This window comes from Epinephelus moara, chromosome 7 (genome assembly GCF_006386435.1).
Source record: "Epinephelus moara isolate mb chromosome 7, YSFRI_EMoa_1.0, whole genome shotgun sequence".
Taxonomy (NCBI): domain Eukaryota; kingdom Metazoa; phylum Chordata; class Actinopteri; order Perciformes; family Serranidae; genus Epinephelus; species Epinephelus moara.
The window spans coordinates 434,655-459,542 of NC_065512.1; the positions used below are offsets into that span (position 1 = coordinate 434,655).

Here is a 24,888-nt window from a genome sequence, read left to right on the forward strand (position 1 = left end):
GCCGCTCTGTGTTTGAGAGGCGGGATTGAGCGGAGGGTCAATTACTCCAGCATTACACCACGGTAACAAACATACATCACTCTGGATCTCCATCATGCCGCGGCAGCGCTGCAGGTGCAAGTTGTCGGGCAGAAGGAAGTAGGTGTGAGGGATCTGTCTGTAGCCGGTGTAGGTCTGCACTGTTGAGGCATGTTTGGCGTGGACCACACTCATCATGTCCACGGGGGTGTGGTACTTCAGCTTGGCCTTGTGATAGTCCTTCTTGTAGTTCTTGTCACTCTGCATCTTCGCCACCTCCATATAGTGAACCAGCAGAGGGTCGTCCTGCAGGCTGCGGAAGCCGACGTGGTGACCTCTGGCCTTCTCGTACGCCAGCTTGTACTTGTACTGTGTAAAGAACAAACATTAGATATGAGTAACATTTTTGGATTCATTTACATTTGAATGAGTTTTATTACAGGCAAAGTCACAACTTACATTACTGGCAATGTCTCTGGAAGTTTTTGCTGCAACGACAGGGATGGCGTCTTCCTTCACATGGTGTCCTTTGAGCAGATCTTTACGATGAGCGTAGGTGTAGTAATTCTACAGAAAGTCATCAGAGTTACAACAATTTGATTTATATACATTTAACATGAGCACAAAAATACGTGTCAAGACTCTGCAGCTGACCTGGCTGATGTTGACGGCGTTGTATCTGGCTTGCAACAGTTCAGGAGCGTCAGCCGGGAGATGGTAGGTGTGCATGAACTTCTCTCCGCTGGCCTTGTACTCTTTCTGCATAGTTACAGTGGAGAGACTGTTTAACGTCTGCTCTGACAAAGGAGTTTAGATAAAGAAGAGATTCTGTTTCCTGCTCCTCACCATATTCATGATCCTGGCGTTGGTCTTGGCCAGCTCCATGCTCATGGAGTCCATGGTGCTGGTGAATTTGAGGGTTTCTGGGTGCTGGCGGTAATTCTTCTCATTCAGAGCTGCTGCTGCCGTCTTGGCTTTCTCCACCTCCAGGGAACCAATGGGAACCCAGCCGATGCCCTTGATACAGGTCTCATACTCCTGCTTATAGTTGTTCTGGAAAGTCAAAGAGACACATGAGAGAAATGTTAATAATCAAAAGTTTTGTCTTTTAGCCAAGACACAAAGTATTCACCTCCATCATGACAGAAAAGTAAACTTACATCACTGGCGTTAAAGTTCATGTTGCGAGCAAGTTCCAGGTTCATAGCGTCGGGCAGAAGACAGTACTTGTGGTTGTCCTGCTTGTAGCCGGCGTACGTCTGCACCTTTGAGGCATGTTTGGCATGAGCCATGCTCATCATGTCCACGGGGGTGTGGTACTTCAGCTTGGCCTTGTGATAGTCCTTCTTGTAGTTCTTGTCACTCTGCATCTTCGCCACCTCCATGTAGTGAACCAGCAGAGGGTCGTCCTGCAGGCTGCGGAAGCCGACGTGGTGACCTCTGGCCTTCTCGTACGCCTTCTTATACTGGACCTGCAGGTTAAAGGGGATGTGGTCTGTGATTATTCAGTAACAAATGCGTGATGTCCAATGTGTACCATATGTCTGGTACAGAGCATGTTAGGATGGTGTTTGAGCATCACTCTGTGAAGTCTGTCAGAGTCATTCAGGAAACTTACATTACTGACAGCATGTCTGGCAGCTTTGGCTGCGACCACAGGGATGGCATCGGGCTTCAGGTCGTAACCTTTGAGAAGATGTTTCTGCCAGGCAAGCTTGTAGTATTTCTGAAATGACAGATTACACATAGAAACAATAAGAAAAGATCTAACACAATTACAGATACATATCCATATTTCAAAAATCTCCTCTGAAATACTGTAGACTCCTAAAATAATAAACCACCAAAGTTCAAGTACTGTTTTAATAAAGTTAAAGTACTGTTACAAGATTTATGTAGATAAACATATTTTGTTGTTTTGCTTGTTTCTTTGATTTTCACTGTATAAATCTAAAGGGAACAGTATAAACAGTTAATGTAAAAAAAGGACTAAAGTTTCAGCGTACGCCTTCTCCATCAGCAGAACTCACTTTGGATCGTCACTGCTTCAAAAGTAATGACTTATTATTATTTATTAATATCTTTTCTTGTGTCTATTTGAGTTGTAGAAGCTGGAAAATGATCAAACTAAACTTTACTAAAGCAAACACACACACACACATACACACACACACACTTTAGTACCTGCAGTTAATGTCAGTACACACACAGCTACTTGATATCTGTATATAACATTTAGACTCACATTTATTTAAACTTACCCCTCAAATGTGTGCCATAAGAAAACATTTGTTCAATATGAAATAAAAGTGATGTGTCAGTATTTCTGTCCCTTACCTGGCTGATGTTGTAGGCGTTACACCTGGCCTGGAGGAACTCGGGGACGTCAGGAGGCAGGGAGTACTTCTGATGGACTTCCTCCAGACCTCTCTTATAGAAGAGCTGTTAGACGAGAAGGACAGACGTCACATGAGCTGCACTTTAATCACCAATCACAACGATCTGCAGAGATCTGATCTAATGATCTGTGAGAGTGACGGCAGACTCACATCGCTCCTCTGGAGCTGGTTGACTTTGGCCTGCATCATGATGGGGTGGTCATCGATGGAGGTGAAGGGGATGGTGTCCGGGTGCTGTCTGTATTTTTTCTGTACAAAACAAGTACATACCATGAGTAATTACATGACACGTAATGTGACGTATCTCACCGACTATTAATTATGTTTTTCTTTTTGTAAATATGTTTGAATGATTTTCTTTATCCCACAAAAATGGAGGATGCAACATTTATACATTTATATTTATATATACCTTATTCTTTATTGAGAGGTTCCTGTAACTAATCCATATCTCAATAAAGGACCTTTAAATGTGTATTTGATTTTTTCTTGCTTTAAGAAATACATGACATCTTTGACCCAGTGAGAAAAGGACGGGAGGATCAGACAGAGAAGTGAAAGCTCCGTTCACATAACGTGGGCTTTGTTTGGTCAGATACCACTGGACTCCTTCAAAGTTAAACCAAAGAGTTCACAGACTGGGTTATGGTCCTGTTGGGTTTCAAACATCTCACTCCACATGATTTTTTAATGTTAGTAAAGAGGGGCAGTGTGGACAGGAAGTGATGCTGCTGGTCACATACCTCACTGAGGATCTCAGCAGCTTTCTTATTCTTCTCCACGTCCAAGGAGCCGAAGGGGACCCAAGGAGTTCCCTTGGTGAAGCTGTTGTAGTCGGCCTTGTACTCATTCTGTGACACACAGACACAAAACACAAACAGTGTCAGAATATATCTCTTAATTATGATTAACACATATCAGCTCATGTCTGTACTCACATCACTCTGGATGATGTTGGCCTTCTTGGCCAGGTCCAACAGCACGCTGTCGGGGGGGAGGAAGAAGTTGGTGCTGATGCTCCTGTACCCTGCCATGCTGGCGATGCCCTGGGACTTCTTGGCCAAAGTGACGGACATCATATCCAGAGGTGTGTGGTACTTGGTCTTAATCTTCTCATAGTCCTTCTTATATTCACGCTGTGGAGACATCAGTCAGAGATCGTTTAAGGTTGTGCTCTTTAGCTCGCCCCAGAGTAAAGACTGAGTACATTGAGTCTGTCGATACAATCTACTGTCTGAAATGTCTCAACTGATTAACAGATCCTGAGCTGAGCTCTGAGCCCTTTCAAACCTTTGGCTGTTTCTTCAAATGCTTCAACTACCAACACACATACTTATTCTTCAAACCCAGTGTTGGCTTATTCTGAGGCAGCCATATGTCTCTCTGTGGAACAACTCCACCACAGGTTAACACACGTGAAGGTAATGATACTGTCTGTCTGCGTGTAAATAAATAAATAAAAAAGAGAAGAATGGTGTTCATGCGGTCAATGAGACAGATCCTCCATAATCATTTCATGTAAAATAATATCATAATATATATATATAATAATAAATATGTGTGAAATACTTTGTTTTGAATTTGCATTGCTTTACTGATCATCCCATGACTTCATATGTGTTAGCTTCTGTTTGTTTCTTCTACAGTATTTGCTCACCATTCTTCTGATATGAAAAATGTTGTTTAAATAAAGCATTAAAAGAGTTTGCCCTCTTCTCTCAGCTCTGAAACAATAATATTAACTGAGATGTAAGAACTGTAATAATGAGACAAGCCGATAACTTACGTCACTCTGGATTTTGGCGACGTGAACAGAGTGTAAGATTTTGGGATCGTCATTGATGCTGAGGGCTCCGACCATCTGTCCCTTGTTCTTCTCGTACTCCTTCTTATATTTAACCTGCAGCAAGGAGCAGAGGGCGACACATTACCACGTTGTTAAAACAGTTATACTGTGATCACACATAATGAAGCATACTCACATCACTGATGATGTTAGTGTGAGCGCGGGCAGCGAGAATCGGGATGGCGTCACCTCTGACCTCAAACTTCTTGGCTTTCAGTTTCTCCCAGTCGTACTTATAACAGTTCTGGAAGAAGAGAATCAAGTCGTTCAGGACATTAGAAATGTTCCATCACATTGTCCAATATCTCTGATGAGTGGAGGTGACGTGTGGAGCAGTGACTCACATCACTGAGGTTAAAAGCGTTAACTCTGGACTGGATGAAGAAGGGATAATCTGGGGGCAGACAGTTCTTGAACTTCATGTCTTCGTACTTCGCCTTGTAGTTCAACTGAAAAAGAAACACACAGTGATGAAATGATGTTTTATTTAACGGGACAGACTTCAGGTGTTTTCATGCAGCGGTCAGTGTTTTGGGCTGTTTGCTTCTGATGGAATAAAAACAGACATTCAGGTGTTAGTTTCATTCTCTCTTCACAGAGTATGTCATCATCCTACAGTAAATATTTCAGACTAGACTCAAGTTATAAAGTGTAATTTGATGTGTTGTCAGTGGAGGGCAGCAGCGTATCAGCCGGTCTGTGTCAGCTGGTCCGTCTCCCTGCCTCCTCAGCTCCTCTCTGATCACAGGGTTTATTCTGGGCCAACTGGATGCTTGTTGCTATTTATACCACAGAGAGATGGCTCTCCAGTTTCCATGGTGCCCACAGAAAGACAGCTGGGCGACGGGATGATCGGGCACATTTTAAGGTGATCTGCATATCCAGGAGAATCTGATCTCCACCATCAGCTGTGATTTCACCAGTTTCTCTCAGTAAGTGGACGATACATTAAAAAACATTTGTCCACAATAACTTGTAGACGTACACCAACATGCAACTCAAATGACAGGTAATGATAGATAATGATCTTATGACATCACCTCCAAAATGTTATCGGACTGAACGGAGACACAGCAGAGAGCTGTGATGTTCAGGAAAATGAGTCCACTGACTGACAGATGTCTCGTTCACAGTGTAAGTCAATGGGAAAATGTCATTCCATGTTTGGCCACTACGTAAAAATGGCTTCAGGTTGCACAAATCACCTCAAGTTCAGATTTTCCTTAAAGTCTGAGTTAAAGTTTCTTTGATGAAAAAGACAGTTGCACAAAACACCTTATGTCTCTATCCTTAAGGTTTCCTTAAAATGTTCACTTAAGGATTTAAAGTTGTTGTTTTATCTTGTTCGAAGACTTAAGGAACTGCTCAGAGTGTGTTAACCTGTTGCACAGTAACCAAAATAAGGACAGAAACATAAAGTCCCTGTGACTCCATCTGAACAACAACATGTCTGAGTTTATGGAGATAAAGGAGAAATATTAAGGCATCCTGAGAGGAGTCTTCCACGACCAGAGGAACCTGACGGACAAGCTTAATGATGAGTAACTGATTTTGCACTTTACATTTTACCAGAAATCAGTTTATGGTTGTGACCACCTGGAGCTGGATCACACGACTTACCAAAGTTGTGTTCTCCCAGCCCTGCTGCAGTCAGTGATCGCTCTGCGGCTTCATGTGACGGGATCTTTCCTGTCAGTTATTGCTGAGGTGTTTCATGTAAGCTTTAAGTGTCAGACTTAAGGAGAAAACTTAAGGTGCTTTGTGCAACTGGCCCCAGAGCTTTTCCTCAGGACTCCATTTAAACAGCATGTTGATAACAAAGAGAAAAGGAGACGCCACATGAGCGCAGCACAAAGCTGCGGAGGTAACTGGCTCTACAAAGATCAACAGATCGTTGGTCAGTGATGTTTCTGTGACCTCATATTGACCTGATGTAGCTGGCCTATGAACATGTGAGGAGCTCAATCAGTGCGTTAAAATCATTGTTAATATAAACTTAAACGTGATGACTGGTCACGCACGGAGGAGAGGATCGGTAACTGTCGAAGATGTATGAACTGTAACAGAGAAACTGACTCTATAGTTTGTGTAAAGAATCAAAACATGAAAGGTCTGATGTGTTTACACGTTTCAACTCACAGGAGCTGATACAGTGAAAAGAATCGGTCCACACATCACTGATTTCACCTCTTATATATGTTGTGTGAGAGGAGGCGGTCTGTGCAGTCATATACGTACGTCACTTAGCTGCTGGGCGTTGATGGCGGCTTGAACCAGAACTGGTGAATCCACCACTTGTGTAAATTTCACTTTGTCTGGATGCTGCCGGTAAACTTTCTGCAAACCATGAGACAGAAACATTTTATAAAACAAGAGAAACGTGACTCTGCTTCAGTGTAAAGAAACATGTAATAAGCCTCTCGTACTCACATCTTTACACTTCTGAAGATTCTTTATCGCTTCATATTCAGGCGTGACGGTTTGAGGGAAGAAACATCTGGTCTTAATGTCTTCATATTCTGCTTTGTACAGATGCTGCAACACGAAACATATGACATAATGTTTATAACACACTCTGACACTGGTGATCTGATTCAGAAGAATCCAGATGAAAGTGCAGAGTGATTTACCTCGTTCTTCATCTGCTCCATGTTCTGACAGTGAACCGTGTAGACGTCCTCGTAGCTGCCGATGTAGTGACCCTTCACCTCATTGTCATACTTATCTTTGTAATGTGTCTGAAGAACACACAGGATGGAGATGTCATTCAAAAAGGGAAAATCAACAGCATCCTCAGTTTATGATAAAAAGAAATCAACTGATAGATGAGTCTTACGTCAGTGAACTGTTTGAGGACGGAGTCCATCTGAAACTTGGGCGTGTCGCAGTAGTTGATGCTGAAACCTCTCGACTTCTCATATTGGGCCTTATAAACTTTCTGCAGAGACGATATGAAACATGATGAGCAGAAAAATAACAACTCAAATAAGCAAACACTTAGAAACACAGCGAAACACTTCATCTGTCCACACAGCAGACAACACGTCACTCAGACCGGTAACTTGATTCAGTTTAAATGAACTGAGTGAGTGTATGAGACGGAGACTGACGCTTTCATTAGCACCACTGATATAGTAATCCACTCACACGCTCTACATAACACACACACCACCTCCATCACTTCACCAGTCACCTCATTTTTCACTCAACAGTCTAACAGGAGTAAAAATTCATGCAGGCAATGTCTCCGTCTACACAGGAAACAGACACAGAGACACGTCGGCCCCCTCACAGGGAGAAAACATTGCATGTTTCTGTAAACCACATTACATTTGTACATTTCATGCACATCATATCAACGTTTCTAAAGAGATGTAGTGTCTGAGCTGACTTTGTCATCAGCAGGTGGAGGGGATGGTGGAGGGCGTGTCACCTTGGTGAGACACCTGTCGAGCTGCAGAGCTCTGTTCAACACCAACAAACAACAAAACCAGCTGTTTTTAGCCAAACATCTGTTTCCACTGACGTAAAGCCCCAAAATGTGGCTGTTTTTTAGGGTCCCATGGCTGTTCCTTCAGCAGCTTTTCACAAACCAAATGTGGCTGTTTTTCAGCGACCCTTCAGTGTGTTTTCACCGGGACAGTGCCACGAAAAGTGACAGAGACATCGCTGCATTTCCAGATGGTGCCAAAACCAGCAGTTGTTTTCAACACCCTGATGAGCAGCGTGTGCATTGTAAAACTTCTAGGAGGGTTTTTTCAGCACCTGTGTTAACAGCTCAGAGCACTCACAGTGCCTTCAGGAGCAGCTGCTGCTCAACAGCGGGAAATTCAAGTGTGCCTGTTTTTGTCTGTGTGCAGTTTTCAGCACAGTCAGAAAGGGAAGATAATTTTTGGAGAATCATTTTGACTCTAAAACACCTTTCACTGCAGTTTCAGTGACTCTGTCACAGACGTGACAAAAAATGATATTAAAATGTATTTTTAACTCGACACTTCGTGTTTCTGTTTCAAAATTAAAGCCCTGAGATGTTTCTGTGGACAGAATCTCTTCAGTTCTTATCACAAGGCTTTTTATTGTGAGATATCTGCAGGACCGTCTTGTTGACGATGCAGTGGCTGCACAGCTTCATCATTTGTGGAGAATCTGTTTTGTTTTGCCTTGATTAGACAGGACAGATCCAGAGTGATGGGCAAAGGGCAAAGGGTTGGAACTGAACCTGGAGCCGCTGCAAAGACAGAGCCTCAGTATGTGGGGCGTTCGCTCTACCAGGTGAGTTAGTGGGCGCCCTGAGTGTCAGCTTTTAATTGTAGAAATACAGAACTCACAGCAGCCACGCTCTCTGTGTGAACACCGCACACGCGTGAGCTGCAACAGTTCAGTGAGGTAGCCGACACACACTGCTCCACGCTGTGTTTCCAGTGGGGACTGTGTTACTAAGAGCAGGTACTTTAAACCAAACCATGATCTGGTTCTTATTCCTGATCCTAAGCACGAGTCAAACACAGCAATATTGAATCATAAAGAAATGTTTCAGTGTATCTGCCACATAATAAAGTCTGAATGTAACATATCTGTGGTTTGCAGAAACGCACAACGCCAACATTTATTGTGGCGACTGTGTTGGACCAGTAATGTTCAATAGTTATAGTCCTACTGTGCGACATCTAAGATTTCATCATTTGTTTTCATCATTCTTCATCAAACCAGCTGTGACGTTAAACACCTACATCACTGAGGATGGTGCCAGCGTATCTGAGCTGTCGGAGGAGAGGGTTCTCCGTGGCGGGAAGCGTGTTGTAGTCAGACTGCGCTTTGTTCTTCTCGTATTCCTTCTTGTATTGGACCTGGAAACAGAAACATGGAGAACAATCGCTGAAGGTTATTCGCTCTGACTCATCACATGACGTTGGTAGAGCTGGTCATGGTGGGAAAGCATGTGTGTTTATCTTGAAGTGAGGCGTGTTTGCACGGTGTGTCAGTGTGTGGGCGCAGGGATACAGGAGCAGATATCGTCTGATATTGTATGTAACTGAGGACTGATGAAACTACACACTCAGTTGGTGCAGTGAGAACGAGCCAAATGTGGATCTCTCAGTCATGTGTGGGCTCAATGCAGTGTGTCCCTGCGTCAGTGTGTTGACTCACACTCTGCTCTGAGACACGGGTCAGCTCTCTGTCGTGTCTTCCACATGAGATAGGACCTATAAAAATACTCTGATACCTTTGTGTGTGTGTGTGTGTGTGTGTGTGTGTGTGTGTGTGTGTGTGTGTGTGTGTGTGTGTGTGTGTGTGTGTGGACTTACCTCACTGGCAGCAATACGAGCCTTCTTGTTGGTGTCATAAACGGGCGTGTCTGTCTGCATGAAATAAAGTTGATCTTTCTCGTCCTCATATTTCTGCGTGTAACGTCTCTGAAAAGACAAAAGATCGACGGTTAGATTCAGAGTTGGAAATAAATCTGAAACAAAGGCTGCACCTGTGTCAGTGAGCTCTTACATTACTAAAGTTCTCCATCGCCACCCTGGCAGTGGCCACGTCGAAGTATGGCGTCTCGCACCATTGACCCTTCACATTTTTATTGTAGTCCTCCCTGTATTTCAGCTGTGGAGACAAACGACAGTCAACATTAGCACATGTGTTTTACATGTTGCATGAAGACAGAGCAACTTGTTAGACATTGTGATGTTTGATGAAACACACTGGGAACGACTGGAATCTGTGTCATGTCGCAGAACTGTCGGCCTCTCCCTTCAGCTTAGTGTGGCGGCTAATATCAGAGAGCAGGTGGTCGGCGGCTCAGGGTCGCTCTGTCAGCTTGTGTCCATCGAGCACTCTGCTTCACTTCAGTTTCTTAAACATTAGTTATCTTTAGGTTTATTTTGTCAAGTGGTGGATGGTAACAACAGAAACATTCTGTGCTGTGTTTCGTCACCTCTCTGCTGAGGCGCCTCGCACGCCGATCCCATACTAAGAGGCGGAGCTAGAAACACTGCAGTCTGCTGATTGGTTGACAGCAGCCTGTTCTCATTCTCAGCTCATCATATACAGCTGCTGTGTCAGTGAGTGGCACCTGTCACAGCGGTCTGATACACCGCAACGTAATATAAGGAGCTGGAACGTCCCTGCAGAGACCAGAAAGCCCACTGTTCACTTCCTGTGTGAATGTAGAGCCGAGCCATGATGTTAGCTTCTTGGGTTGAGCCGAATAATCAGATGAAACGAGTATCCAGTTCAAATAATGTACTTTTAACGAGTACAAGGATCACACGAGTGGAAGTGTCAGTATCTGTGCTGATGAAGGAAAATCCTCATTTCAGCAGATCAGAACTGATCTGAAGCTCCACGCTGAGATTGTTCTGTAAATCATTTTCTAATGAACATCAAATATATAAAAGCTGTTGTATATAATATCAACCTCTGGTTAGGCTCCACCCACTTTAGATTTAAATCACACCTACTTAAGTATTAACTCCACCCATTCTGAGTACAGACACTGATACAGATAATGATGTACTCGCTCATCTCTGTTTGTTTCTAAACTGAATCGTGTGCTTTTGTTGCACAAGGACATAAACATGTATACGAGGTGTTTACTGACACTGTGAGTTTATTTTGTTGCCGTGAAGAAAGAAATCTACACTATAATTAATAACTGAGCCCATTACACGACCTTTGAATGTGCACATTTCAATTCATGACACAACCTTTAACATAACCTCTCATGTGAAAAATGTCTTTTTTTTTTAAATAAAAACTATTTCAAAAGCCTTTAAAGCAGCCTGGACCCTCTGAGCGGCCGTTTCTGGCCCACGGGCCACATGTTTGACCCCCCTGCTCAGTGCAGTGAGGTTTATAATTCTCTTATTAAATGGGACAGTGTGTATAAAAACAGTCTGCACATGTTTGCGTAATTTAAATCTTAGTTTCGTGTGTTTCCTCCTTCTCACAGAAAGCTGTGTGTTCAGAGTCAGATTAAAATGGTGGTGCTTACGTCACTACGCTGTTGTTCCACTCTCTTGGCCAGCTCCACCTCAGGAGGATCAGCCAGGGAGGTGTACTTCGCCTTGCGCTGATCGTGACCCTTCTTGTAGCGAACCTGTGGGGGGGGGGGGTCAGATTTACTGATGTGGTTCATTCTCCCACATCAATACGTGACCTCAGAGCAGCCTCACACACACACACACACACACACACACAGTGTTTCTACATCAGCTGATGACCTGTCTACGTCAGCAGAAAAGACTACATGTTGAGATGGGGTTGTAGATGACCATCTGCACTGCTGCAGTGTGAGCTGAAACATATGATCCATCTGACTGAGCACACACACACACACACGCACACACACACACACACACACGCACACACCTGACAGGAAAATAAAACAATATAAAGGTGTAGAAAATGTGTGTGACTGCGAGGTCGCTGCTGAACGACAATCTGTCAGCAGAGTCGAGAGAAATCAGCTGATCAGGTCGATCAGTAATCATAATTTTTATTGGTGCTTTGTCGTTTTAATCTATTGAGTTTTATTATTATTCTGGCTTTTAATTCCATTTTATTACATTTTCATTTATTGTATTTATGTTGGAAAATCACAATTTAAATTAAATTAATTAAATTATTAATTATAATTATATACTAATGCAATAATACATAATTAACATCATAAAATGTTTATCTATCTGTCGACATATAAATATATAATAAATTCTGTAATTGCAATATAAAAGATTAAGAAAAGTTTCTGACAGATTTGAATAAACTCTCATATTAAATATTATCATATTAACAAACCCCCAGAAAGAGCTGATGTCACAATACTGTGTTTTCTTTTTCAGTTCACAGGTGTTTAAACTTCACACGATCCAAACTCTGAGTATTGGACGTGTTTATTTGACATGTTACTGCAGTTAATAAGTGGACAGGTGATCAGTGAAGTGAACTCACGTCACTGAGGCACTCCTGAGCCTGAGCCACCCTGCGCAGCTCGGGACTGTCGCTGTACGGGTAGAACATGGTCTTCTCTTCGTTCCAGTCTTCCGTGTACAGTTTCTGAACGAGGTGCAGAGTCATGAATTAAATATCTTTAAACAGACATTAATCATACGACAGGTGTTTTTCTAATAACAGGACGTGAGACACAGAATCTGAATGTCTCCCTGAGCTCACCTTGCTGACGTTGGCAGCGTTCTTCACAGCCAGCACGAGTTCAGGAGCATCAGGAGGCAGCAGGTACCGGTCCTTCGTTTCATCCCACTTCTGTCTGTACAGGACCTGGAGGACACGACCAAACACACCACACTCACATCATTTCATTCACCTCCTGGTTCACAGTGACAAACTGAGGAGACTCACCTTGCTGATCAGTTCAGACACACGCTTGACGTGGGCGATCTCTTTGGCCTCTCCGTCGTACAAGCTGGTCGTCCGAGCCTTGTTCCCCTCCATGCGGTATTTGACCTGTCGATGACCACACGTGTCGTTAATGTTCATTCATGATTACAGAAAGTCTGAGGAGTTACGATTCAATAAAGAGAAATCATAATTAATTTTGCTCAACATCCATCATGTCACAGTCTATAGTGTCATTACAGCAGCAGCAGATTGTAACTGAGTACATTTACTCAACTACTGCACTTAGTTACTCGTAGTATGTTTACATTGGATACGTTGATTTAAGAAAGTTTATTTAGTTGCTTTTGAATGCAGAACTTTTTTACACTGCAGTTCTTTGTCTCAGGTGAATGATGTGAAACTTTAAATCATTTCAGACAGGATTCAAACCAGCGACGGTCCGTCCCAGCTGCCCTCCAACCCTCCAACCCTCAGCCCCCTGAGTCGTACCTCGCTGAGCTGCTCCTGGGCCTTCCTGATGCGAAGCATTTCAGGAGTATCAGCGATGTAGGCAGGAGGCGTCCCTTTGGACAGGTCGTACGCATGCCGGTACTTGTTCTGTAGGAAGAGCACACCAGTGAGGTCAGGACAGTCAGCAGGAAATCACAAAACATAAACAGGTGAATTATTTGATTTATTATTTAACCACTTCTGGAGCAGACAAAATGGCGGCGGCGGCGGGGGGGTGCTGAGACACCAGACAGTCCTGACTCTCTCCTATTCCACACAGAACTCTAATCTAAGCCCGTAAATGTTCATCGTCGGCCCAGTTTTAAACTGAGAGGACTCAAGACCACATTTACTTTGCTTTGATTTGCAGTTAGAGCAGCTGAGATTATTATGGGATGGATTCCAATGTGTCAGTGAAACATTCACTCTGTTTACAGCAGGTCTGAACACAAGTGGACGGCTGAGACACATCACCATTCACACCTGTGACCTCACATTTTGACACTGCTGACATCATTTACACCAGAAGGTCAAAGGGCCCCGTCTGCAGTTATGATGTCCACACTGTCACTAGCTGCCTGCTGGTCACGTTGGCGGTTGTGTCGGTACAGCTGGGGATATCACCACGTCTCAGATAAACACTGTACCCAACCTGTTATCGGCCTTATTTGGACTCAGACCTGAAACATGAGGTCGTGAGGTCGTATCATTGACCTCACTGACTGCCAGACGTCTCAGTCTTCTCTCTTGGAAGGAACAAGTTCCTCCCAACTTTATGCGACTGATTACAGACTGTGTGTGTTTCATCAAACTTCAGAATATCAGACACCCTTAAAGGCTCCTTGCAAACATTCAGGACAATCTGGACCGTCTATTTAAAATATGATGAGAGTGACCACTGACTGAGGCTGACGAGTTGATTAGTGAGTCAATTTATCTTGTTATAATTAACGTATTATCTAATTCACTCTCACTGCTTTCAACTCATCTATCCATCATCATGATGCAGTACTGTATGAAACTCTTCTGTTACCCTGCCACATTAATCAGCAGTACCAGTGGGAGGGTTGGAGGGTCAGGGTGGGAGGGTTGGAGGGTCAGGGTGGGGGGTGGGGGGGGTAAAGGTGCAGCTTATCCTCACATTAATTCTCATCTTTCTGATGTTCAGCAACACATCCACTGTCAGTGTACGCTGCATATACGTATGCTGTCAGACGGTTAAACGATAGAATCCAATACGTCTTCTTTCATCGGGCAAAACGATGGACGTCACGCAACACTTCGTCCATCTCATCATAAAACTGACCTATGGCTAAGCCCCGCCCTCAAACGCGATGAGCCAATCACAGTGCATATAGCCATTCCCATACACTGGGACATTCTCTGCCTGGACGTCCATTGAAATGCATTACAGAAAGTCAGTTTTGTTCGGTTTTATGAGCTTTTTCTGAGATTTGAAGTTTAAAAATGGTCAAACGGTGTGCATGGGGTACATGCAACTCTGACACAAGGTATCCTGAGAGGCTGGGCGACCAGGTGTATTTTTTACACTTTAAACCACATCTCAACCGAGAAAAGTGTCTCCTTTGGATAAAGTTGTGTGGTAACGTTAGACCACAACATCAACTCAACGTGAATAAGATTAACAATGATGTCTACATCTGTTCTAAGGTAAGTCAACATTGTGTTTGAGGCAACATATTGTCACTTTGCTGGAAAGAAATATAAAGTTATCTTTAACATCTCTAGCTAACGTTAGCTAAAGTTAGCCTAACGTTAGCTCCTAGCTGCGTTGTTCATCATGTCACCTTGTTTGCTGGGAGTTCATTAGCCTATTTTGTTCTAGTTTTGTACTTTGGTGATCGTACATCATTGTTAGCTGTTGTCCAAAGGGCTCTAGTTAAGCTAACGTTAACTTCTGGAGCTTAGCTTCATTAACTTATCTGTAATGGCAGAGATAACAAAGGTTGGCAAACGTTATGCTGAATGATTCAGTGTAAATACTGTAGCACCAAACTAACGGAGAGACACTCTTGGTAAAGATGGTAAAAAGGCCGTTATCCTTTTCTCATATTCTGAGCCAAAAACCTTAACTTCAGTGGCACTTTAACTTGTTGTCTTTGATGGTGACGGCAACCAGATGCGGTTCACAAGCGTACACTGTGACCTGTAAATTTTGGCTTGTAATTTAAGCTTTTCATCGACCTTCTCAACAATAAAATGATGAATATATCCCTCCAATGCGTAGTTTAGGCCCTTTTGGTTACTTCTCAATGACATCTGATCGTTATGTCCCCAAAAATCATCAATTGCCTCCTGTGAAATGCCGTGTACTGTGACACCTGCCATAGCGCCGGTCACTGAATGTTGATAGTTTGTCTGAGTGAGTGGAGGGGGGCGTGGCTTAGCCATAGGTCAATTAGCGGTGCAATAACACGCTGTCACCATAACAACCACCACATCCTGCACTGGTGACATGGTCCTTGTCGGGGACACATCAAGACGCCTTAGTGACTTAGCTACAAAAGATATATACTGTGCGTGTTAGTGATGCACGACACTGTTTTTTTTTTGCTGACATAGAACGATTTATTTGAGAATTAACTGATAACAATATATCCACTTTGTCCCCAGCTAATGTCAGTGATCGTCATCAGGTAGTGAACTAACATCATATTATACACACAGACTGTGATGGTGACGGCCCAGCAGCAGATGGAGACATGAAACACTGTCCAATGTCTGTGATATTCACCTAATGTGCAAAATAAGAAAAAGCATGTCAGCCGATCATTCTGAAGCTGCTCTCTGCCGATACAGTGACGTGCTGATATTATCGTGCATCCCTAACATGCGTCTGAGATCACCTCAGCAGGTGGTTTTAGTGATGACATCACAGTGCATGTTGGTGGTGGTTTACACGTGTGTTCAGCTCCGTCCACTTGTTATTGGATCACTGAGAATATTAACGCCACAGCCCCCCCACCTATGTTATGTAACTTAAAAATAGTAATATGAGACAGTTTCGTCTGTTTGTAGGAGGCAGGAGTGAAAATGATTCATCCTCAACATTTGTTGTGTCCTAGTTTCAGACAGTTGGAGAGAAATTAGACACTAAATAAAACGATGGCTCTGTAGGATGATTTTCATTTTCTCTGGTAACTTCACGTTTTTCCTAAATGATGTTCAGATTTTAGACGTTCAGTAATAAAATCAGGCACAAAGCTGCTGACAATGAGAGCTTCCCCCCTGGAGCCCCGCTGGGTTTAGACTGATCCCTGAATGTTAAAACATCTGTCTCCGCCCCCGGACGAGACTTAAGCACTGATTGTGATAAAAAAACAAAAACTGAAGCGTGTTACTCACATGGCTGTACTGCTCCATCATCTTCTGGCTGTGAGCCAGGTATGGAGTCATGAACTTGGAGGTATCCACCTTGACCTTCTTCCTGACTTTCCTGGTGGGCAGTCCGGACTGGAGGAGGACAGAAGGAAACACAGTCAGCTAACCAGCTAACAACATGGCCGACGTTCCCTCATCACAGGAAACATGTCGGTCAGGAAGTAAAACTACATCCACCTACAGCAGGACCATCATCACAGACACACACAGAGAGAAGAGACTCACAGACAGCTTAACTGATTATTTAAGGTGTTTTTCATCTGTTGCTTAAATAATGACCTGATGTTGTCGAGGTAAAGAGGAAACATCACTCTGATAACTCACCTGCGACAGCTGAACTGATTCAAGTTAAGACTTAAAGTGATGTGAATCAATCTGTCAAATATCTGCTCAGTTAGAATAATGGTAATAACTGAAGGACAAACAAACGCACACAGTAAAATACAGGGCGGTAAAATGCTGAATATACAGTAACACCTGTGATATATGTGTGAGCGTCGTGCACTGCATGCACTGCCAGACTCAGCAACACATATACATATGTGTATATATACATACATACATATATCTGCTGAAGAGGGAAGCTGAAGGAAACTCAATTAAAGCAACAAAAAGCAGCCGTTTCTTCCTGAAGGTTAAAATAAAAAGCAGCACTGACTGGAGAAACTGTTAACTGCTGAGACAGAGTTTAATGTTCATGCACAGTTTTAACTGATCTCTGGAAACTTTTAAGGCTTAAAAGGAAAGTTTCACCTGCAAAGTGACCATCTGTAGGTAAATAACTCACCATGTGTTACCCTCAATCTGCCAAGAAAACTTGAAGAAAACTATTTTTCTCATGCCTCGACAGTGCACGCAGAATCAACAAAACACACTGCTCCTGCAGGACAATCCAGGTCTGATTTATACAGTCGGATGATCAGCACACACATTTGAACTTAAACACTACAATTTAAAACACGTCAGTATAAACAGTGTTACGTATGGTCATGTAGCGTGTCTGGGCGCACGAGTGTGTTTAAACACTTTAGTGCACACTCAGACACACTTAGGACGGGGTACTACACATTTTAGCAAATGTGCATGTGTTTGTGAAGCACTGAGCACACGACTGATTAATCAGACCTGGATTATTCTGCAGGAGTTGTGTGAGAGTTTGTAAACTAGGTGTGTGTGGCTCTGCATTATGGGTTATTGTACTGAACACCACAGTGTGTGTGGTGGTTGATTCTTTCCCCCCTCTCGCTCCTCTCTACCTGTCTCACCTGAGTGCAGCACCTGAGAGTGGGAGGAGAGAATAAGGGAGCTGAGGGGTGGAGACACACAGAGACACGCCCACAGCACCACAGCAGCAGTGCAGGATGGTTTTCTTCCTGTTTTGTTTCCAGCCTCAGTTACTTGTTTGGTTTCGTTATTTTAGTTTGAGTTGGAGATTGACGGTGGTTCAGTTTTCAGATTTAGTTTAGTTTAGTTTAGTTTAGTTTCAGTTTCAGTTGAGCTGGGTGTGACGACCCACTGCACAGCTGGCTCTGCGACTTCCCCGTCTTGTTTCTCTCAGCTGAGATCTCCAGCTCCTTTAAGTTGTAAGTATTATTTCTTTCTTATTAATAATAAAAACCTTTGTTTGCTTGGTGTGTTTTTGTAGACTTGATTTAAACACAGTGTGAGTAGATCACTGATGTCTGTGTGTGGCACAGTTACTTATGATTACAGACTTTAAATGGTCAGTTTGCAGGTGAAGTTCTCCTACAGATAAAAACCTGCCATGAAAACACCTTCAGTGAAACAACCAGACAGTTTATGATCCATACAGCAGCCATGCAGACAGAGGAGGGGTCTCCTGTACTGTTTGAGCTGTTGTCCCTTGGGAGGAGGTGCTTTACCTGTAAGAGCTGAGAGCTCTTGTGCTCAGTGACAGTCCTCGTTGTAATCTGCTCAAACTATTACAGATAGAGGACACACACTCTGTGGTTTCAAACTGCCACAACAGGTGATGGGAGAAACAGCACAGTATGTCTATTGGATTGAGGGTGATTTTTCCACAGCTCAGGTGCTCATCAATAACTGCTGTTAACACTTCCACTGTAACAGGCAGGACCCCACCCTGCACCAATCACATGACAGCGTCGTCATCAGGAGTCTTTGTCCTCACCTCAGATAAACTGACTCCACTCAAACTGGTAACGTCTACAGAGGTGTAATTATGAAGTCTAGATCGCACTTTAATATCTACGTCTTCTGTCTCTACGTTTTCTGTCTCTACGTTTTCTGTCTACATTTTCTGTTTCTACGTTTTCTGTCTCTACGTTTTCTGTTTCTACGACAGTCTGGTAAAAAACAAAATGAAAGCAGAGCCCAGGACGGAGGGAAATATTCTGATAAAAAATATCTGAGATTTAGGTCTTAAAATTATGTGATACAAACTTGGATATTCTTTAAAGTTAAAGTAAATTTACAGGAAAAAGCTCCAAATTTTACGATAAAAAAAAAAAATCAAACATTCTCAGAGATTATAAAGTCATAAATTATTGAGAAAAAAACTCTAACAAATAGTAATGAAATAACGAATCTATCTGTAACAAGTCATACAAGCTTTTTCTTCTCTAGTGGTGCAGCAGTGTCTCTGAGGTTGATCCAGCTGTGTAAAGTGAAGCAGTGTGGTGCCTTGACAAAAAAAAAAGAATTATATTTAAGAGCTTTTTCTCGTAAATACGAGACTTTAATATCAGAGAATGTTTTTTAGTTTTTCCCCACAGATGTACGACTTTATATTCTCAGTGAATATCCAAGTTTTCATCTCATAAATTTGCATCTTTAATCCCTTAAATATTTTAGACGTAACATTAGGCCCCTCCCGGCCTGCAGGTCAAGTCTCAAGTCTTTGAACTCAAGTCCCAAATCAAGACAGGTCAGTCCCAAGTCCTAAACTTTCAGGCCCCTGAATCACATCGTCTCAAAATGGTATCGTGGCAGACTTTGGCACAAATCATATCGCTGTCCAAAGAATCGCTATCATATCGTATCGAGATGAAACTGGTGATTTACAGTCTTAACATTGTGTTTCTATAGGCTTGTAAGTGAATCAAATCTAGCAGCCATATTTTACCAGCATTTGGCCGGTGTTGATTTCCAACCCTGAGTCTGACCAAGTCACGTGACTCGAGTCTGCTCCCCTCGTTACAGGCTGTTACCTTCATTATAAGGTTAAAATATATTTTGTGGCTCCAGACAGATTATTTTTTCTCCTTCGACAGTAAAGGTCCCTGATCTGACCCCTGATTTAAGGAGGAAATGTTCCTATCCAGTCAGACCACAGGAGCTGAAAGCATTCCTGCACACAGCATACTGTTCCCTGAATAACCCGGTCTAACTTACAGCCTGCCTGAATTACACTTCCCTCTGCTCAGGAGGATCCCAGTCAAACATTTACAGTCACGTCAGGCTGAACATTTGGAGACTTTGGTATCTAACCAATAACCCTTGAGACATAACCAGAGCTGCGGGAAAGAACATCTCAATCACTTGTGTCAACATCTGTAAGAGGCTTCGATATCTGAATCTATCAGACAGGAGACAAACATAGGTGTGACTGAAACCCTACAAAGCTCTGCAGAAGGTTTTCCATCTCCTCTCCTGAGCAAATTAGTAGCTCTGTGACGTTAACACATTCCTGGCTCTCAGAGTGTGATTTACAGCACGGTGGCTCGTCTCATCTGCCCCTCTCCCTCCGCTCCATCTCTCTGCCAGTGTGCCGTAGATGTCCACTTCTAAATCTGTCCGAATGCCAGACAGAGAACTCTACACTCCGCCCCCTCGTGACCTCAGGAGGGAAGTCATGATTTATCAAGAAAATACTAGAACGACTGATGAATGAGTGAATGAGTGAATGAGCAGCTCTATGTTTCTCTCCGTCCTGTAGATGAAACACGAAGCCGTCTCACTGTAAAACATCTTTTCTCCACAGTGTAGATGAAAGTGCTCGTGAAACCAGAGTGTATTGATTTGTGGGTTTCCATTTGTTCCACCTCCCAAACGATTTACATCTTCTCCGTGAAGATGGTAAATCAGTTGATATGTTATACGGGAGCTAAATGACCACTGGTGGTTAGGTCATAGGTTAGGTTATAAAACAGTCATTCAGACCCCCCTATAAGATATCAGCAATATTAAGTATGAACAAATACGAGGCAGACGTTAATCCTATTTCACCAGGAAATATGGGATTAATCTGTTAGCCTTCTGTTTTCACTCTTCCATTGGACACTGACAGGGAGAGCTTCAGAAACACAGCTCAGACACAAATAATGAACCATTAAAACATCCTGGAGACAAATCTGACTGGAGACTGGTGGCCAGCATCAAGTTATATTACTGGTGTGAAATAAGATGAAGATCATTTCAAATAAAAGACAAGACAGCCTGGCTCCTGGATTATGGCAAAAATCATAATCATGATTATTTTATCCAATATTGAGTTTAGGATGATTTAACACACTTACTCACTGACATTTACTGAACTTTTCTTTTTGACATTATCTTGAACTTTAAATAAAAACTGACTGTTAAGAAATGAGATAAAGAAAATAAATAATACATAATCATAACCATGGTGCAGAAGAAGAGGAAGAGACTCAGCACTGTTGGCAGAAGAGCTTTGGACTGTGATTACTCTGAACGTTACAATGTAACTGAAAATATTTCTCCCTTTTTCCCTCATGAAATTTGACGTTAATCTCTTTTTAGAAATAAAGACACTGGAGGGTCTGAAAGTCAGAAAATATCACAAAACAGTCCATCAGTTGGCAACAATGAGCTGCGCAACACTGTGATGGACAGAGGTGTGCTGGATTTATAACAAAAGATGAAACCAGATCATCTCTGTGAAACAAAACGCTGCACTATAATCATTTTATCTTGATTATCATGTTGCCATAATCGTTGGAAGCCAAAATCATAATTATAAATATAAGTAAATGAACTGAGTAGCTCTACAAAATGGTGACAGAAACTGGCACGATCCCAAACTCTTTGTAATCCAGTATTTTTACTACCTTTGCTACTCAGGAAGGATCCTGTCCTGGTGTTTATAACATTACAGCTTTAATAAATGGGCTCAGATACAGGGCTGTGGTGCTGTTTGTTTAAGAATCGGAGCGCACCTATGACACGGGCGCATGCGTGCACAGATACGTTTCGGCTGGTTGAGAGGGTTACGTAACCAGTGTTCCAAGTTTACATACGTCCACTATAACTATAATAAAAATATGTTTCGCTGTGTTTTCACCTTTAAGTAGATAAAAGTTGGAGGTTACAGACTGAGAACAATGACTGAATTGACTTCACTGATGAAAGGCTGCTGACAGTTTTAAGGAGGAATGTTTTCTTACATGTTACTCAGTGTGTAACGGCTCATACATGCTCAGAGTTAGATACAGACACGGGCAGAGCCTTCTGTCTGTACTCTGTGCTCTGTTCATCAGTATTAGTGCACGTTTTCTCAAAGCTTGTGGACGAAGCGGAGCAGTGTCTTTGGAGATGGAGGGGGCAGTGTAGCGTAGTTCAAGTGAGAGGCGACAAAGACGCTCAAAGAATGTCAGAACGGAACGAATCTGTAATATAGAGGAAATATTTCTCTGTCCAGATGTCGGGATTTATTAAACAGCCTCACAGACTGCTGCTGCCTGTAGTCCGACCCTCTCCACTGTCACCATGTTTGTTTTTTAGGAACTTTTGCTTCTGCACTCTACTGCCATCTGTTGGTTGTATTTATGCCAACATAAAGGACGCATAGAAGTCTGAGGTCAATGATAGTTACATTTCAAACAAACAAACCTATTTCCATTCATAAAAAGTGAGTATGAATGAGCCCTACGTTGGCGTCAGGAATGAATCAACATACCTTAAATGTCAATATGAAAACTTTGACTGTTCCAGTTTGTCTTTCTTATACGACAACACAAACTTCATTAACAAAATGTTTCAAGTATCAGTTTTAGTGATAAAACGTTTGTTAAACCAACAGTAACCTTCTGTTTTCATTAAGGATCATTTTGATTAATAATAATAACAATAATATAATATCATGATAATGTGCTGCTGCAACATTTTCTGAGATGGTTATTGTACTGTGAAAATCTCGTGCCGTTGCAACACCTAGTGACGATTGGATCTTTGAGTGTTTCAATTGTAAATGAACTTTAACAGGATCATGCAAACTTCTGATGTTCTATTTCATCTCTTGATGAAAAATAAAAGGTGTCGAAGCGTCATTGTGCTGTGCTCCGGCTGCACCACAGCCCTGGTTAGATATGTTGGAGGTAACTGATGACCTGCTACAAAACTGTGTTTGAGTCATCTGCAAGAGTCTGTGGAAATAAACAACAATATCTGATATATTGTGCATCTGGCTGTTGTGTAATGATTACATCACTGGATTACATGTGGCGCACTAACTACCTGTATCTGCTGCTATAAGATATCTTTACCTTTACAGGACGACAAACAATGCCCCTGTCTTTAGCCTGAAATAGTTCTGATTTATAGTCGGCTGTTACAGAAAATCCAGGACTTTAAACTCATCAGTGAGTCTGTGTGAAACAGGATCCACCAGCAGACATGCTGACTGTCAGGGGCCGCTAACTTAACTATTCATAGGGCCTGTGGATCCTGCAGATCAGACCTGCACCTACTGCCTCACATCACATTATATCTCAGGTTTAATTATATCATTAAGAACTAATACAGTGCAGTGATGGAGGTAAAGAACACAGAGAGAAGACTTTCACTTACCTCCTCCACGATCTCCTCCTCCTCCTCCTCCTCAAACTCCTCATATTCCTCATATTCCTCCACAATCTCCGTCATCTTGGGACGGTGTTAGAGGCTCTACACAGAACACAGATCACATTATCAGCCGTTCATTATTCAAACTCTGCATGAACAAGGTTCTGAAAAGCACATCTAAAGAAGGAGCGTATGGAGCAGCAGAAATAATATAATGCAGCAGAGTTCATTTAACTGAAACCTCTAACTTATTTTGACTTGTTCTATCAGCAGCACCAACTCACAGTGTCAGACAGCCAATACTGGGGCTTAGACAAGAGATCAGAGGACAACTGCACCAGTGATATTTTAGGATGCTGCCAGTCATCCCTCTGAACCCAATCACCTGATTCAAAAACAGGAATAACACACAGCAAACACATGCTAGAAAACACACAACGTATTAAAGTTGAACCAAAGAGCATGCCATACCAGCGACAGAGTCCCGCAGTATTTGCTGACAGTAAGGGAGCCTCTCTGGCCATCCACTAGGGTCTCAAACCTACAGCCCAACTTTGTGATTTGCCCAAATCCTAAACAAAGTGACAGAAAATGTGAGAAGACACCTCACAAACTGGGAACCAGCTGTAAATCAGTGCGTGCACAGGAAGAGCTGCAGATCAGGCAGGTGAGACACTGAGTGCATACAACAGGCCGCCCCTCCTCCCTCAGAGGCCACAACACAGCTCACAGAACTGTGCCTCCTGGCTGAAGGTTGGCGACAGCTGCCCAGCAGTGCTTCAACTATGTGACATGTAAGCTAATGCCACAGCCTGATTGGTTGACTCTGTTTAGCAAACGGAGGGGCAATGCCTTCTGAGGCTGCAGGTTAAATATAGGATGGCATACTAAGAACCTTTTTTAGCACTTGATTGCCCTCTCTTTGAATTAAAACATAAATTTCTCAGTAAAAAGACAAAGAGAAACAGATGAAACAGCCGAGGACGAAGGACAAAACAGCCGCAACAGGTGCTGAGATTTCAGAGCGAAGACACAAAGGCCAGACTGCTGCTGAGACTTCAGATACATCCAGAGGGAGGCCTGGTCTGATCTGGTCTGGAGTCCTGCAGATCTGAACTGTTTGGTGACTCCTTCACTGTGCAACAGAGCCTTCACACTCCTTGTCCTTCAATCAGACGGCCTATTGGATCCAGGTGACGGAGACGATGGAAGTCCGAGCAGATGGAAAGCCATGCAAGGAGGAGAAAATATGGAGATCTGTGCTTTCTCTCCTTTGTCTTTGCTTACCAGTTATTTCAAAGTTTTAAGGTCTCCCAAGCCGCCAAATCCTCCCCAGCTTCCCTCCAGAGAAACGCTGGGCGACAGCACACAGCTGCGATTTCTACCCAGGTTATCATGTGGCCAGCTCAGCCAATCACAGGCCGGTGCTCTCAGGTTTCAAAATCTAAATATACCTAAGTGATCCTTTCAGAAAAGAGCACCTGTTGAGGCGAATGCATCAGCGGTACAGTTATGAGGAAGGCAGTGAGGCAGGGGGGGTGGGGGGCTCCAGAAAACAAGGGTAAACCCCAAATACAAGAGTTCCACTCT

General features: G+C 42.9%; 1 protein-coding gene across 35 annotated transcripts in view; it reads right to left on the reverse strand.

Moving 5' to 3' along the window:
• Positions 1–24,658, reverse strand: part of neb (nebulin) — a 90,850-nt gene extending 66,192 nt beyond the window's left edge. For 30 of the 35 annotated variants that reach the window (XM_050049334.1, XM_050049332.1, XM_050049327.1 and 27 more), the window contains exons 1-29: positions 24,586–24,658; positions 23,770–23,870; positions 23,305–23,400; positions 16,480–16,587; positions 13,114–13,221; positions 12,625–12,729; positions 12,439–12,543; positions 12,217–12,321; positions 11,258–11,362; positions 9,763–9,867; positions 9,570–9,677; positions 8,994–9,110; positions 7,100–7,201; positions 6,894–7,001; positions 6,694–6,798; positions 6,502–6,600; positions 4,608–4,712; positions 4,400–4,507; positions 4,204–4,317; positions 3,356–3,553; positions 3,161–3,268; positions 2,568–2,666; positions 2,356–2,460; positions 1,637–1,744; positions 1,179–1,490; positions 865–1,071; positions 673–777; positions 478–585; positions 76–387 (exon numbers count right to left, since the gene is read on the reverse strand). In XM_050049334.1, coding sequence (XP_049905291.1) covers positions 76–387; positions 478–585; positions 673–777; positions 865–1,071; positions 1,179–1,490; positions 1,637–1,744; positions 2,356–2,460; positions 2,568–2,666; positions 3,161–3,268; positions 3,356–3,553; positions 4,204–4,317; positions 4,400–4,507; positions 4,608–4,712; positions 6,502–6,600; positions 6,694–6,798; positions 6,894–7,001; positions 7,100–7,201; positions 8,994–9,110; positions 9,570–9,677; positions 9,763–9,867; positions 11,258–11,362; positions 12,217–12,321; positions 12,439–12,543; positions 12,625–12,729; positions 13,114–13,221; positions 16,480–16,587; positions 23,305–23,379 — 3,444 coding nt within the window. In that variant the 5' untranslated portion in view covers positions 23,380–23,400; positions 23,770–23,870; positions 24,586–24,658. Of the gene's footprint in view, positions 1–75; positions 388–477; positions 586–672; positions 778–864; positions 1,072–1,178; positions 1,491–1,636; positions 1,745–2,355; positions 2,461–2,567; positions 2,667–3,160; positions 3,269–3,355; positions 3,554–4,203; positions 4,318–4,399; positions 4,508–4,607; positions 4,713–6,501; positions 6,601–6,693; positions 6,799–6,893; positions 7,002–7,099; positions 7,202–8,993; positions 9,111–9,569; positions 9,678–9,762; positions 9,868–11,257; positions 11,363–12,216; positions 12,322–12,438; positions 12,544–12,624; positions 12,730–13,113; positions 13,222–16,479; positions 16,588–23,304; positions 23,401–23,769; positions 24,018–24,585 lie in introns of those variants that run through there. The other 5 variants (XM_050049321.1, XM_050049329.1, XM_050049298.1 and 2 more) reach the window with 5 other exon arrangements.
• Between the last annotated feature and the right edge of the window lie 230 nt (positions 24,659–24,888).